This window comes from Neopelma chrysocephalum, unplaced genomic scaffold (genome assembly GCF_003984885.1).
Source record: "Neopelma chrysocephalum unplaced genomic scaffold, ASM398488v2 Primary Assembly neopelma1_97222, whole genome shotgun sequence".
NCBI lineage: Eukaryota > Metazoa > Chordata > Aves > Passeriformes > Pipridae > Neopelma > Neopelma chrysocephalum.
Window position 1 is genome coordinate 4,118,356 of NW_020925863.1, and position 17,129 is coordinate 4,135,484.

A 17,129-nucleotide genomic window follows, 5' to 3' on the forward strand; every position below is an offset into this window, starting at 1 on the left:
AGCAGAAACTCCTCTGTTCAGTGCTTTATAAACAAAACTGAAACACACCTGGGCCTTGAAACCTGACAATCTAAGGAATTGCAATATTTAGATAGATGTTTACAGAAATGCCTGGAAAAAAATAATCATGCTACTACTAAAATTTGTTGCCACTATTTATCTTTGGCACCAGTTTTCCCACCAAGAAACCAAAGTAGCCAAGAAAGTCCTGCACCTTTTTATAAGGTGTAGAAATGAGCTGAAAGCTGGAGATACAAGGAGGCGGTTTGTACCAGGAAGTTTCCTTGAGGGACAGAGGGAACATTAACAGAGTGATTTATAGTCTAGGATGCTTATTTGGAAATGGCTGTTGTGCTGATGAGAACAGACAGTGATTGCAAACCCAGCTACTTGCAGGTGGGGAACGGGAGCACGTGACCTCCTGATCCCACTAAATTTCAAACTCCTGAAAGCCCAGCCCCTCACTCCCCAAAGTGTGGCATCCCTAATTTGTGCAAACAGTGAGACGTCAGCATACCCTGGCTGCCACTGCTGGCTGAAAAAATATATCTGGCTGAATATAAGTGAAGCCTCTAATTTGCATCTCTATACTCCAGGATCAGTGCTGCCCTCTCACTGCTGCCAGCATTGGTGCTGCAAGGGAAACCTCAATACTGTTGTTGGTCTTGGTATCAGTGTTATCTCTGGCAATGTAGAATCACAGAACCATAGAATAGTTTGCGTTGGAAGATACCTTAAAGATCATCTAGTTCCAGTCCCCCTGCCATGGGCAGGGACACCTTCCACTAGACTAGGTTGCTCAGAGCCCCATCCAGCCTGGCCTTGAACGCTTTCAGGAATGGGGCATCCACAACTCTGAGCAACCTGTTCCAGTCCCTCTTCACGGTGAAGAATCTAAATTATACATACAACATTTCACTTTTAAGGAACTTGTCACTTGGTGTAACTGTTTGATGGTGCTGAGGAGCAAAGGGAGTAACCAACTGAAGAAAGCATGACAGCCTGTCAGGTAGTTAAACAAGCAGCAAAATCCCTGTAGGTAGCACTCACTGCTGAATGAGATTGCTTTGACCACTCACTCTAATGCCCTTCCTTTTGAAGTAGCCTAAAAAATATGCCCTTCTTTGGTTGGTATTTTTTTCTATATCAGAACTTGTGAAGATTGAGGAGTATTTTCAAGAAGCCAGTTGCGAGTAGGGCCATTATCAGCAGGTGCTGGATAACACTGGATAAGAAGAGCTTCCATCAGGGGACAGTTGGATGAAAGCTGGGGCTCTGCCACTTGGGTTTTTGGTTGCACCTCTGAACAATACACAGGCCAAGAATTTTTTGCAAAAATTATTCAGTGACACATTTCAAATAATGAATATTTCAAGTAAATTATTATGGTCCATACTTGAATAGGAAAAGCAGCAAAATAGTTGATAAATTATTCATGCAGCTTTAGTACTAATATAATAAATACTACATGGTGTCAGAGGGAAATCAAGGATTTTGAAATGAAGAAAGAAATTAAGTATGAAGGAAAAGCACCTGAAAATTGGAGAAGGTGAATACAGAGATTTGAGATATGTGAATAATAATGAAGAGACTTCATGGGGGAAAATAAAAATGGTGACAACGATGAGTCACTTCAAGAGGCAAAATACTCTTCCTCTTTAGTAGTTCTCTACAGAGAACAAACTTCTCAAACCTCTTTCAGCTCTGTCTAAAAATGAAAAGAAGACCCCCTAGAGTTAGCCAGGTGGGAACATACCTAGATCTGGCTAAGGGAATTACATGATCAGAAGTACTGATTTACAAAAGGGTCATAACATTTGGAGAAAAATACCATTTTAAATATCAAATAATGTGTTATTTTTATTTTGCAAAGTGTCTTTTCTCACCAGCTTAATACTGAATTAGGACAAGGCGATTCTATATTTCTTGAGGACAGAATCCATAAGGCTTCTGTTGTGCTTTGGGTACACACTCAGCAGCATTAGCTGCCATGCCATTGATCACGTCTGAATGGTCAGTCAAATCTGCTCTGACATACTGCATCCAGTAGCAACAACATTAATTCCCTGTTTGCTCTTTTGCTCATGTGTAGTGTGTACAGATTCTCACTAGTCTTATCAGTTGACTCTTCATTTTAACATTCAAAACCGATCCAAAAACAATTCCTCCAAAGAGGAATTTAACCTTATTTTTTCTTTCAAAATCCCTCCCTGTTGACCTTTCTTTTTCAACCTAAGTGTAAAATGTGAGAGAAGAAAGAAGTTAAAAAATCCCAACATATTCCAAACAGATTTTGAAAAGAATAATTTTTCTAAAAGTGGAAATGGAGACACATTACATATTTTTTCCCTACTGACAATGGACTTGTGCTTCTTTTAACCTCAGGAGTAACATATTAAAATGAAATGTTTTACGTTCATCATTTCCATAAATGTCTCATTTACAAAATCTGTCATGGGCACACCAGTCGCCTCTTCATTGGACATTTACCAACCTTGGCATATCAATCCATCTCTTGCACATCTGCTCAGAAAATGTAATTAGTTAAACCCATATGCTGCATAAGTACATGATAAAACTTAAGAAACAGAAAAGGCCAAGAGGCTTGACAGACTTTCTCCTTCCTACTATGTGTATTTTGTTGAAGACTTAGAAAAGTGAGAAGCTTTTCTTGCCCTCTGCCACAGGGTGGGGATATGACTGTGTCCTACGCAACTTGCAGACATTAGGCAAAACAATATAGAGTTTATTCTAATAGTTTTGGTTCTATTCACTTGAGAACATCATTTATGGTTTAAAAAGACACAGTATTCCCCAAATAGACATACTTTCTTTCCCTGGTCATTAACGTTCTTATGAAGTTGTCCTTGCAAGGAAGTGTTAAACAAGATGGACAGGGAACCTCATCAGAAGTTTGATGACATGGGAGACCATGATGAGAAGCACTTGCTACGCAAAATGGCACTCATATGTAGCAAATATGGAAACTCCAAGCTTGTTGATCAGCTTTTTGACAGCTGTGCTCAGGTTTGCTGGCAAGTGGCGAAGGAGAGAGGGGCTTACAGTCTAAAATGGAGCTGTGCCTCAGTAATCCAAAGTTCAGTGGCATCTTTGTGCCACTTTGGCGTGTGGGTAGAGCTGTTCCGTGTTCATGAATGTTCAGCCCCTGTGTTCAGTGGCTGTGTCTCTGCAAAATGGATGAGCAAAGGGCTGGTGTAACTCCATTGGACTTTAAAAGTAAAACTCGCAACACTTTAAAATTTGGGTTTTTTCACTAGGCAACATTATTAATTTGCTATAGAGACTGGAATAGAGCTGTTACAACTGTGGTTTATCCATTAATCCCAGCTTCTTCAAAGTTCCCTACGAAGGCTGAAATATGCTCTGAATATACTATAGTTCCATCTCCATGGCAAGGGATTTGCAACTGTTCTCAAAATCTGTTGTAATGAAACATCAGTTGAGTTTGTTTGTGGATGGTACATTAACAGCCTCAGTTGGTGGCATGTTTAAAAACCAGAATTATAATTCAATTCACAAGAGATTTGAGCTTTCAACGGGACCTCACAGTGTGGATCAGAAGCCACTAGCCACTTGTTAAATGATATGGTACAAATAGAATTCAGAAAATGCTGAATTCTGTCATCTCTGTTTTCTTGTTTTCTTACTGAAACAACGTGTCACTGATCACTATGTGAACAAAGTCATGGTTATTTGGCATTACAGAAACACCATTTTAAGTTCATCTCTGACATACCACATTTAGTTGCTGTGTATGTTGTTTAATGGCTGAATATTTTTCTTAAAAATACCCCAAACCCACTTTCAAATTATTAGCATTCTTTTACTTCAGTAGGGGGTTCAAAATCAAAGCTGATGTACCTCCAGCCTCCACCTTTTCTTTTAGAATTAATTGGGAAAAAAGAAAAGCTCTCCTAATTATAGAGATTTAGCTTGCTTTATAAACTGGCTATTTTAAGATCTGTTTGCAAGATCACAATATGAAACATCATTCAAAAACAGTGTGAATTGATTACATTCTTCTGAAGATCATGTAGCAGTAGAATATGCATTTGTAGCTGTTCCACTGCCCTATAATTAAGATTTTATTGCTTCCCTTCTAAACACGTGTTGCAGCTGCTGAAAAACAGCTGAGATAATTAAAATGAGACAATGGAAAATGCTCCCCCCCAAAAAAAAACAAATCACCCTCCAACCTTTTAGAAAAAAATGGCAGAAGGACTGTGGTCACCACCAAATATAAGGTTAAGTCAAGATACTGATTATAGTTTTCTGCTCCAGTTTCTTTACAATGAGTAAATTTTCCTTAAAAACTATTAATAATTTGAATGTTGCTAGATTGGGAGACTTTGTATTAGAACAGCAGAACAGCTTTTGGTCTTTCCATTCATTTGCATGGACTCTGGATCACAGCATGGTGATGGAGTGGTCAGCAATCACATTGGGAATGTTCATATATCCCAGAATGAATGAGCAAACCAAAAAAACATATAAATACAAATAAAATAATATATAAACATATTTGCATGGTTAGATTTACTCAGGGAACTCAATTCTGCTCTGAACTGATCTCACATTTTTTTAAAACTAAAATTAATACAAATAAATAAATAAAATAGCTGTACCACAAATAATTAATTAGAACAATCTCACATTGTAACCATGTTATTGGAGAGGGGCTACAAAGGAAAGTCTTCACAGACTTGCAGTTTATTTGTTCTGAATAAATACATTTGATAAATGAGACAACATATTAAAAAGCAGAGATGAAATAATATTGTTTTCCATAAAGGTCATCTATAAGACAAATGTTTCTAAGGGAAAATGAACATATACAGCAGTAGTGTTGATCAGCTTTGTCAAATTGCAGATAATGACTTTCGAAGCAGTGAAGCCAGAAATCCCATGGCAACCCTCACAAACTTCAGACACGCACTCAGGGTAAGTAGCAAGCCATATAAAGTAGGAACAGGAACATTTCAAGTTAAGGGTTAAAAACTAAGCTAAATATAATTTAAACCATGAAAGCAAATATCCTTCTGATTGTATCCAAGGTATTTTTTCCTTCTATGTTTTAATTTTCTGTATTCTGAAATCTGTGTATAAACTGCAATCCAAGTGACAGATGACAGTTATCTTTGTACCACTCCCAGAATCTGAGTAAAGGACAAAGTACAGTACCTTCTTTTGCTCCTCAGCATCTCTCAGCACAGGGGTAGCTAAGAGAATGGCAGTTCCCTTTCCCTGGTGTATGCCTGGCTCACAGCTCTCCATGCCAGCTCTTTGCCAGCTCCTCTGTCACGGGTCTGTGGACCCTGTCTTAATGTGGCTGTAAAAGCTCTTATTAAACCTAGTCGAGGTGCTCAGTGGGTGAGCAGGAACCAGTGTCAGAAGTGGCTTTACAGCTCTTATGGAAAGGGAAAAAAAAGATAAAAAAACCCAGGAAACATCTTCTGTTGGCATCTCTGCATTTTAACCAGATAGAACATGGCTTTTTTTACCTTGGTTATAAGAACCTGGCTGAGACTTGCCAGTTTGACCCAGTACTGCCATTCTGTATTAGTTATTTGGGTTGTGGTTGATGATCATCTGCACTGAGTGTCTCTCTGCTCCAGCAAAAACTCACATATGAAGAAAAGGCTAATACAAATAAAAGGTTCTAGGTTCATCCTTTAGCAGAAGTGTATTTCTTAATTTGCTGTACCCCTATGTGACAAAAGGAGGCACAACTGTATTTGTATATTTTTAAATTCTTTTAACAACTGCATGCCACAGTGCACAATCATCATCACAGAAGATTATAATTTTTATGCTTTTTCTGCTTTTACACCTCCCCTTTTATATTTCTCCATTAATTTTCTTTCCTACAATGAGATGGTAACAAAATAGGTACAATAATAGGAATAAAGCAACATGCTGGAAGGCACCAATAAATACTGAACAACTTACTTTACTATGTTAACCTGTCACAATTAATTCACTTATAAAATTTGTACTGTCCCATCAGTGAATGAACACGTAGTCTCCAAAGAGCTATTCTCACTTAGCTATTTTCTCTCAAACCCAGTTACAAATCTTTCTTTAACCTTGCTTTAGCTTTGCTTTTATGTCAGCTGAGTGTCTGCCAGGTTGTTTTGTTTATTGGAAAAGGTATTGCTGGTGGACAGAAGTAGGAGAGGATACTTAATTCTTGTAACAGTTTTTCACTTCATAATATAATTACTCTCAATTTCCACTCTATTTCATAGCCTCTTATAATAGTTTTTAGTGTGAAAAGGACCCTCATAAACTTCCCTCTTATGCTTTTATCAGAAACTTGGACTCTTGTGCTGTGTATAATTGAAGAATCAAGCAGTAAAAAGACATGACAAAGCAGTAGTGGTTCTGCAACCACGGTGAACTGCTGCTCATTTTGGTAGGCCCTGCCAGCCTGAAGAGCTTAGTACCAGCTTTGTGGGGCCCAAGCAATTCGTGCAGGCTCCTGGGTAGGAGATGATGATGTTCAGACCACCTCTGGCTTTCTCTTGTAACCTGACAGCCAAATAATGCCGTGCCTGAGTGAAAAAACATTTCTCCACTTAGAAGTAAGGAGCTTTGTGATAGTTGAACATGTAGGGAGCATCTTGCTCAGCTCTCATTTTACGTACTATTTTTTTACCTCCTGGTGAAAGCTTGATTTATTATTTAAATGAACACAACTCCAGAATACAAATAAAAAAATAAACATCTTATTTGTTTTCATTTGCAAAGAGAGCCTGGTGAGATGTTTTACATTTGGAAAAAAAAAATCAAATCATATTCTAACATTGCAGCTACTTATTTTTTTGATTAAAAAAGTTAATTCAAAAAGGCAGTTCAGTTGCTCTTTAAGATACCAGTGTTACAACAATTATTTAAAAAACAATGAGTCTTCATCACATAATCAACATTGCTGTGATTCCAAGGGAGTTTCTTAGTTTGGCTTTAACAGTTAATGGCTTTCTGGCAACTTTTCATTAATTATTAATGCAGACATAATAATGTTTATTCCTTAATTAACCTTTTAAGCAATACAATTATCAAAAGAATTATTCCTGCTGAAAATTCAGTTTCATGTCACAGTCTAGATAAAAAAAATTTAAACCTCAAATATGACTTTTTGCCTGTAGAAAAATGAATACAATATTTTTTGACATTTTTTCCAATTATATTTTAGATGAGGACATAATTTTACAGTTCTGCATTTCTTTAATCATGTATTTTACCCAAACCAGGATGTACCTTCACTTTTCAGTCCCAAATCCACTGAAAGTTTTTGTCTATCCCTTTTAGGTTCGGGTGAGTTATTGCCAGTGAGGCAGAGCCACTGTCAGCAGTAGGGGCTGCATCCAAACATTGGTGCCTCTTGGAGCAACATGGTAGGTTTCTTGAAGGAGTTTATGGTTCACCCTGTTGGCCAACATTTCTTCTAATCACACTGTATTCAATAAGGTGCCTCTGTGGGATTGCGTAGATAAGGCTTTTCTCTCTCCACAATAATGGCAGGACTAGAGTAAAAATGATGGCGAGGTAACAACAGGTTCACACAGTAAAAACTTGAAAGCTGTGCAGTGCTTTATGAAAGTTTTGCTGCCCAGGTGCTTTCTGCAAGGGCTGTACAGTTGGATCCTCTAGTCACTCAAGTCAGTCCCCCTGGGTAGCAGATAGGAGCTCCTTTATTTGTTAGAAAAACGTTTATTTAGCCATTTTCTTTGAGTACACTTAAAACACATCAGAGCAGCCTATTACATACACCTCTGCCCTCATCCATTCTTCATGAGGGGACTGTTTGCCCAAAACAGTGGGCAGTGCTGATATGTAATATTAAAGTGATTTAGACATATGAAAGAAAACCACTTGATATTCCTTCTGGCCTGCAAAGCTCCTGCTGGAAGGTTGGTTTCATGATTAATTTATGCCAGCATGATCCTTATTTTAGTGATGCTATCAGTGAAATCCTGCCCATAGCTATCAGGCAAATGAAAAAAAGTCAATAAATAAAGCACAAATCATTTTGAAAGGTCACTATTTTGGATGTAGGCTGACAGCAGCAGAGGCCAGCAGGGTCCACATTTATTTCCTTTTCCTCTAGACGTGCATCTTGCCGCAAATAATGTAGCAGAGTCTGTACCAGGCAACCATATAAAATCATTTAGTGCTTAGAGACACTGATGTCTTACCCACACAAGCCACCTGTGTTTTACCTTTACTACCACCTTTTTGCACTGGTGACAGCTCCCCTGTTAGGTAGCTGAGAAGCTTTTTGTTCTTGTCTTTGTATGTGTTTTCAGTCTAACAAGGGAGAGAGGCATTGTTTACAGGCCCTCGATATGAACCACTGATGCACAAAAAGGCAGCATGTTCTCAACAACTGATCTTTTCTTCTGTCTTGGAATTTTCTTCCTCTTCATGGTCAAGACACAGACCAAGATAACTAAACCTTGTAGGCCAACAAACTGTGCAATCACAATTCTCTCTGAGGAAGCTGGTTGTGGGTATCCAGGAGCTGGGGTTTACCCACTGAATTCTGAGTAAAAGGAAGCCTCTTTTCTTTCTTTTAAATATTCATTTGGCTTGTGCTTTCCAAATGCCTATACATTCAGAATGCTGTAATGGGCACTTCAAAAGTATGTGACTAGTAACCTGTGACTACCTGCCAATGGTCCTGTCTCTGACACTGGGCAGAAAGGGCATCACTGTGAAAAACGGGAGTTGTTGGGCCAACAAAACACACTTGGTAACATTTTCTCTGGCTGCTCGAGGAAGCTGTGCTGGTTCTGCATTCTACAGGTAGTGATCATCTAGCTTGGCAACTGCAGGCGCCGTTTGAATTTTCTATTTTACAATAATACACTAATGTTGCTTTTAAAGCAATCTCACATACATTTGAGAACAAAACCTCCACAGAACTGGATGAGAAACTCTTGATCACTCAGAGCTGTTGTTTCATGCTGTCTGCAGCCACACACACTAAAACATCACACCATTTTTACACTGGTTTCTTTTCTTGAAGATCAGATTTGCCTTTTAAGTGTTTAATTAATTTAAGTCTGCAAATCTGAGTGGAGGCCTCCAGACAGAAGCTCTTAGCTGTAAGCACTTGAAAGTTGAACTCCTAGTCAGACTTCTGGCACTTCAGAAATTATTTAAAGTGGTTTTAACAAGATATCTATACAAAGCTATCTGAAAACAGCAGAAAGACAATCCAGTAAGAAGAGGCAGACTGGTTTTGAGTAATAAAATACTTTAAGCATTTCCTAATCCCTAGCCTAAGGAAGGTGAGACTCCATAAAAAAAAATCTTTGGAAATAAGTCTAAATATGCAACAGAATTTCTAAAATTTTAAGTTGCAGAAGTATTTGCATGACACAAAAAGGACAGTGTTTGATTGTACTTAACAATGGATCTTGGTATTGCATGATGATAGAGAAAATCAGGAGAATAAACACATGGTCAAAAGAAGGCCTCTGTATAACTGACTGCTAAAGTCTTTCCCCCATAAGTTATGGCCTAGCTAAAGATGAAAAGAATTGAAAAAGAAATCATGAACATAAGGAGCGTTTTTACCAAGGATGCAAAATGTCCGATGCTTCTGATTTCCAAATGTCTCAGGAAGCAATGTTCTGCTCCAGCAGAATATACAGGTAAAATCAACCCAACACACACTGGCATTGCCCATTTCAGCTACCCAGACAGTACATGTCCTTAGAGGTGCCTAAATGAGCCACACGGTATTAATTTTTGGTTACACTGAAACATTCCTATCCTTCCAGGTAAGCCTGTTCAAGATCAATTTCTTGAACTTCTGTTTATTTGGTATACAGAGTGTTACTGTTTGACTTGCTGGAGTCCCGTTTATGGGACTGTACACCACAGAGAGATTAGGAGCTAAAAACAGCAGGCTAAATTGAGTATTAATAAATGCAAATAAATGCTCACTGGGGAAAAGCCAATTCTCCTATATATACACACTGATGGAAATTAAATTATTCAGTAACATTCAGAATAGCTCTTAATGTTAGTGGACAGTTTTATGAAATGGCAGCTCAGCATTCAGTGGTACTTTAAAAAATAAATCAGAAATTAGTGGGAAAGAATGATGACAAAAATCAAAGCATAATTATGACATGTAGATTTCTGGTGTGCCTGCATTTTGAACACTGGTTGCAGCAGAACTAGAAAATACAGAGAATAGCAATAACAATGAGCACGGATGTGAAATGGCTTTTGTACAATATGGTATTAAGCTATGGCTTTTCCTCTGGGAAAACAGCAGTGCTTGGAAAACACACTGGAGATCTGTAAATTCTTGAGTGGCACAGGGAAGACAAATAGGAAACAGTTGCTTATCTCTTCTTACAATTTAACAAGCAGAGGGCATCACCAGAAATTACGGGCAGCTGGTTTAGGAAATCACAAAATGTATTGATTTTTCCTACATGTTAAGTTGTGGAATCCATTCAGCATTGTAAATACTATGAGTTTAGATGGAAAAAAAGAAAGCACAGGGAAAGCTATTAAAGGCTATTAAGTTCATTGATAGAAGCTCTGATGTTAAAAAAAAATCTTCAGAAAGGATACAATGGGAAAAGAGCACAGTCCAGCCATGTTGTCCCTCCCTGCCTCCTGCAAGCATCCACTGCCAGCACAGCTGGAGAAGACACTGTGTGGCACAGCCCTTTGGCACCTCACTGCCTTCCTCCTAACACAGACTCCACTGTGAGTTGTCCACCCTAGGAGAGATGCATATTTCCTGCAGTATTCCAGGAGCATCTTAACTGCCATTTTATAGATAAAAAGAAAAAAAGGGCTGAGCATTCATTACTACTTCACGGGAGCAGCATGAGAGAATTGCTGAAAAGGTCGTACTGGTATTCCAGGTTTCACTTGCAATCTAAATTTTTTAAAATCAAAACCACAAAATACTTTCCTAGTTTGGACAGGTCCACAGCCACCCAAGAGCAGCCGCTGTGTGCTCTGGAATTGACCCCCCCTGCCATGAGGTGACTGACAAGAGCAAGCTCCCAAAATGCTGCCACAAAAGGTGCAGGTGATGGCTGAGGCTCTCCTGTTCTGCCACACCAGAGCCCTGATTAGGCTGTCTCTCATTCCTGCACCTCATTCTTTCCACATTCAGCCTTTGGCCTGCTCAGGCCAAAGGGAATAAAACTGCAGAAACTACAAGTCCAGACTGGAAAACCTTTTGGGTGGAATAATGACTGGAAGGCTTCAATGCATATTGCATGAGTGAATCAGCTAATCATTTCAAATGCACAACTCTCTTTTATTTTCTTAACCCTTTCTATTCCACACTGACTATCTGAAGAGGGAAGAAGTTAAGGATTACAGGAGGGTCAGCCATGGAAGTAAAAGATTTCATCCTGCAAACTCCGAATGGAAGCTCTTGTGCTGGTAGGATCAGTGCTGTGTCATCACTGTACAAACAATCTGTTTCATGAACTGCCAGTTTTTTCTTAATCCTTTAAAAAATGTCAAATTGAAGATGTCTAATAGACATCTAATAGACATGTAAGTACCGCAGACTAAAAACTAAATTAACAATACTTTAAACATCATTAATCTTACAGAACATGTTTGGCGTCTTTATGTACCGTGTTGCCATCAGGTGACCGGCAAGATCTATCAATGTAATCCTAAAGTCCTAGTCCTTGAAAACTATGTGAGGTAATTTTACAAGTACAAGAAATTACTCAAGAAAGAGAATATAAGAAGAATGCTAAAATACCGAAATACTTCTTAAAGACTAGGATACAGAATGATGACAAAATTTCCTTATTAAACTTTTTATTAAAATGGAGCTATTTTTACATATTTAAAATACTTTATATCCAAATTATGCTATATTTATGAAAACAATTGTATGCAAATGCATAAAAATATGTAAAATCAGAGCTAAGCAATAAAAAGCAATATATAGCATGTTCCAAAATGTATTTCAGGACTAGAATACCTGAGTGTTCAATAAGCTGGTTTTCTGCATTTCACTGATTTTAACAGTTAAATTTAATAATGTATTTGATCTCATATAAAGCACTTTGGTTGGGAGAAACTGCATGGAAAAGGCAGAGATCAAGGAGAGATATTACTCAAGGCCTGTCTTCAGAATCTTCTTCCACATGAAGATCCACTGTTTGAGATGCTAGGAAGGACTCCCATGTAGCAAGGCACTTAAAAAAACCAAACACATACATATGAGTACAGCAGATAGATTTCTGTAAACTGTTAGCCAAGGAGAAAAAGAAGAGAAAAAAAAAATCAGAATACATACACATTGTCACAAGCTGCTTTTGTGGGACCATGGTAAGAGCAAAATATGGTTTCCTAGGCAGCTCAGTGAAATGCAAAATGTTAGCTAACATGCTGAGTGAGCTCTAAAGGTCACTTCTACATAATGACAAGCGCACAGTGTGAGCATTGTAATTGTATGTTGTAGCATGGAAGATGCTAACATTAATTATGCTCCTCTTTAATCTCCCCCTTTAGTTACAGGCAAAGATCTCTTCCAAATAGAAAGCACATTGTCAGGCACAGTTCCCTTGTAATCTCTGTGGATTCCTATTGTACACCAAATTTGCCTTCCAAGTTAAATTAAACCATTTTTTTCCTAAATAAGGAGAGGATTCATTTTTCCCCTGAGTAATGGGAAAGAAATGGGACCAGAAAGGCAGGGGCTGGGAGTAGGGAAATTGTCATCCTTACAACAAGTGGCATTTCTCTCCTCATGGAAAAATGTATTTATAATTGTAAAAACTAATTTTCTTTTATTTAAAGCATCAAGACTGTAGCAAGTAAAATTAAAAAAAAGCAAAACCCCAAATGACTTTGGTTCAATTTGGCTTAAATGAGTGTTGGCAGCTTGGCAAGCCATTCTAAATCATAGATTAATGTTGAGAGCCGTAGCAAGGCTATCACTAGGTAACCCATAGTGAGCTGACAAAGCCCCAGGCTTCTACTATTTCAAGTCTATCAGTAGAACAGGGCAGGGAAATTCATGCAATAATTTTCTTGTTCTGATGCTGTTGATAAAAAGCCCTTGAAATGGAAATGTTCTAACAAAATTTTGACTTATACATTTGTATCTATTGTTCTAGACATTGCGGCTTATTTACTACTTACTGTAGACAGTTTTTTTCATGAAGAATCTGTATTATTCACAATAAATAGGTCTTCTGAAATTTCTAAGGAAATATATATTAAAACCTGGATAGCACACTCTATTTATCTGAACTTTGAATTAAATCAGTACACTGAAAACAGCATCATTTCCTAACTGGAATCTTTTGCCATAAGCTATTCAAGCCACAGCAATTTGCTAAGCCCGGCTACAGTGGAACATCTAGCATCCATCTGTCATTGCTTAGAAGATGTGGAAATTACACTGCTTGAACTTACAGCCACCTAACTCTGTTAGACATTTCTTATGAATGACTTCCAAGCTCTGCCATTAAATATGCAGATTTAATCATATTACACTGGGTCCTGGTATAGCTCCATATCTGTGTGCAAGCTGATGAGTGGGAGGATCTGATAGTCACGAATAATGTTAAAGTATAAGCTCAAAGAGCAAAACAAAGAATACACACAGGATGACTGCAGTTGGGAGAATCCATGATGATAGAAGGATGCAGAAACAGGGATACCCGTAAAATTATGGGTGACAAAAGTAACAAGAAAAAGCAAACAAAAGTCAGCAGTGGTTTTGTCTCTGAAGACATAAGAAAGTAGATGTGGGTCTGCAAGATAATGAGGGTGGTTAAAACGGCCAACTGAACTAAAAGAGCACAAAGAAAAAGTATGTAGGAGCTTATTCTTGCATACGTTTTTGGTTGTTATCAGCCCTCTTACAGATCATTCCAATACTCATATATTGTCCCCTAGACTATGAATACCATGAATCTACTCCCTCAATCTTTCTTTTCTGATCTTTCTGACAAAAGCCCCAACTAACTTCTGCTATTGCACACAACATTATGCTGCTGCTCACAGTACATCTAATGTTTGAATTACTGTGAAAAGAGAGGACTAACAGGATAAGATTCATATGGAAATCTGTTTTCTTCATTGACTTTTTGAAGAAATGTTATTTTGAAATGGTACATGAGGGAGAAATGGTGAAGATACTGCTGGCACGAACAGTGAACTGCAAGTGGTGCAAACTGGTTTCTGACTTAAAAGGTCTTTTTGACCTTTTGTATAAAGCCATTAAGGTTTGATCATTAGATTCTCCCATACTTCATGTGACACTGTGGCAGCTGAATCTATCTGAGATGCCTGAGCTGGAATGTGGTATCTTGGTTTTAAAATGTCAGTGAGGCAGCAATGTGTCTTCACTTTGGCACTCAAACTCATCAATTCCTGTTTGCTACAGCCCAGCCTGGATTACCATCCTAGAGAGCTGCAAGGCACAGCTGTTTTCCTAGACTTTTTCTAGATATAGGACAAGAAAACATCACTTTTTCTTGAAGAGTCTTTTGTTGGCAATGACAGATTTTTTTCCTGAACCACAGTTTAATTTATACCATGTAACTCCATGTTTTGTCATTCTGCAATTTCAGTAATGTGAGTTTAAATACATATATCAGCACTGGCTGCACTGTAAAAATGGCTTTGTCTTATCTTTGCAACACTGAGCCAAACTGCACATGTTAAAATGCAATCACAGTATATTGCTTAAGCAGAGATACAATCTACTGAAGTCTTTCCAGACAAAGATGCAAAGCATTTTTTCACACAAGTTATTCAGTTTTTAATTCATCTCTGTTTATATAACCAAAGCACATTTTTCAAAATGTAAGAGGTGGCTCATTTCACTGTCAGACATCACAGTGCTGCTACAGCTGACAAGTTTTATAATTAACCATACCAAAACAAAACTAGGTCTCTGTGCCTTAGGCTCAAGCTTTTCATACTGTGAAGCATGAACTGCATAAACGACATTTTGTTAGTGATGTGTACTTCAACGTTATTACAGAATGATTCTACTCCATTCTCCTGGGAGGCTGAAAACTGAGATCTCAATAGAGGATCAGCCAGTTTTCACAAAGGAGACAGAAAGGAAAAAAAAACAAGCCAGAAAATCCAAACTGAGGAAATTAAATGTCTTTGCACAGGATTGAAATTCATAATCCAATTACTTGTAAAAGCCCAATGGAAGAAATAAAAAAGCCTAAATACACAAAATGAAATAGCAAGAGCTTAAATAAGGCTATTTTACCTAAAATATTCTGATTAATACTGCAGGACATGTATCTATTCTACAACATCAATCTTAGAAAAAAAAAGCAAAAAGTTTTTCATATAGTACAATTGCATATATAACTAAAAAGGAGATATAAAAACAACATGTAGTAAGGATGCTAGCAGAAGCAGTGTATCACATGCCGTGTGTGTTTCTGTCCCTGTTATGCACGGTTGATACCTTAAAAATACCCTTTATGATGGCATTTTTTGGAGTAGAATATGAAAACAAAGTCTTGTTTGTGTCCGAGGCAGAAAATATTTTCATAATTTCTGGGTGCGAGGAAACAAAAATTAGAGTGCACAGAAACAGTCATTCCCACTATAAAAAAATGTCTTCCTAAAATTATTTAAAAGAAATCGTAATGGATGAAGTGAATAAGGGTTCAAAGATGGATCCCGTCTTTGAAGCGACATGCACAGAAGACAAATGGGCTCAGCCATGTGGGAGCTTTTGAAAATCACATGAAGTTTGTTAGCTAAATTCCCAGGCATTGCTAAGGTAGGATGTGATCAACATGCATGAGCAGCTAACCCTCTGCTACGCAACCAAATGACTAGTTAATGCATCATTACAGAGGCCTCTAGGGCAAGCAACAAATCTCATCTGTTTTTCTACAGCTTTTACTAGACCGAGAGGTACATAAGGGAAGTTGCTGTAATGGGGAATGAGTATTGTTTTGCCCTAGTGAACCTTTTGGATCACTATTGTTGTCTATACAACAATGTAGGTCACAGAAATAGACTAAATTATGCTTGAGATATTTAAGACAATCAGGAAATAATTTATATTTTTGGAGAAGATTAAGGTGTGTCAATACCAACACGAATCTGACTATATCAAAGGTACCTTTAGCTTTTTATCTGATTAAGCTGGAAAGGTTTAACAGGATTAGTTTGACATGAGATAGATATAAAATTAGATGCTACACTTTAAAACAAAGGTTTATCCCTGCTCAACAAAAAACATGTTCTTTCAATGTCAAAACTAAGTATCATCCTACATTAGGAAAAACCACCAATCTTTCTGCATTTACTAGAGTGTCTCATGAGTAGTAGAAAACCAAATTCATATATTTGCTGGAATTATAATGTCTAGTTATCTTTGGATTGAGCTGCCACTTATTCTTCGATGCTGTAAATGTCCTAGTGACTATAGTAAACACATGAGGAAAAAAGAAAGAATTTAGCATATGTTTAATCAGTTTTGCTCTTTGAAACCGGAGTTCAACACTGCCTGGGTTTCACTAGTTTGCACCAGTTACACTTCAAATATGCTACCTAAATAATACTACCAGCACCACCACCAACTTTGTATTTTGGTTTTTGTAATGCTGCATCTTTAGAATATCTATACCTAAATTCATGAAAATACTCATGGTGTCAATTAGCTTTCTCAGCTGGTAAGCTCCACCCTGTGGACAGTTTGTGATTCCAGCTGTTTGGCAGATACCTCTTCTGGACTAAGGTGTCCAACAATAGTGTCATGCCTAAGGCATCAGGAAAAGAAATAAAATAAACAGTACAGTGTTAACTCATGCTGCATTCAAGAACTTTTCTCTGTAACGCAAACAAATCAATGCTGTTTAGTTCACAAACAGAAGTAAAGTTCTGAACTTTTAAAAATCAAAGCCTTTTTATATAGTTTCAGAAAATCCTCCTAATTTTAGCAATGCATTTACAGTTATTATTATTACAGTGTTTTTCTGGCTTTAAGCCTTTGTGGAATACAGGTAGACTTAAGAATGTATTCAAATCTTTTCCAGAGCAAATAAAAGGAAGTAGAGAGCTCTATGAACTCGAGACCAGCTACAGGAATGCCAAATCATTGG

The 17,129-nt window shown here is 37.6% G+C and overlaps 2 protein-coding genes across 4 annotated transcripts in view; one reads left to right on the forward strand and one right to left on the reverse strand.

Moving 5' to 3' along the window:
- PLPPR5 (phospholipid phosphatase related 5) overlaps positions 1–17,119 on the forward strand; it is a 153,112-nt gene extending 135,993 nt beyond the window's left edge. Inside the window, exons 9-10 of one of the 2 annotated variants that reach the window (XR_003532313.1) lie at positions 7,333–7,418; positions 17,064–17,119. The gene's annotated coding sequence lies outside the window, so the exon portion shown is untranslated. Of the gene's footprint in view, positions 1–7,332; positions 7,419–9,723; positions 9,867–17,063 lie in introns of those variants that run through there. The other variant, XR_003532314.1, reaches the window with a different exon arrangement.
- Positions 11,828–17,129, reverse strand: part of SNX7 (sorting nexin 7) — a 28,408-nt gene continuing 23,106 nt past the window's right edge. The window contains exon 9 of one of the 2 annotated variants that reach the window (XM_027671827.1): positions 11,828–12,227. In XM_027671827.1, the coding sequence (XP_027527628.1) occupies positions 12,147–12,227 (81 nt within the window). In that variant the 3' untranslated portion in view covers positions 11,828–12,146. Of the gene's footprint in view, positions 12,228–16,424; positions 16,788–17,129 lie in introns of those variants that run through there. The other variant, XM_027671828.1, reaches the window with a different exon arrangement.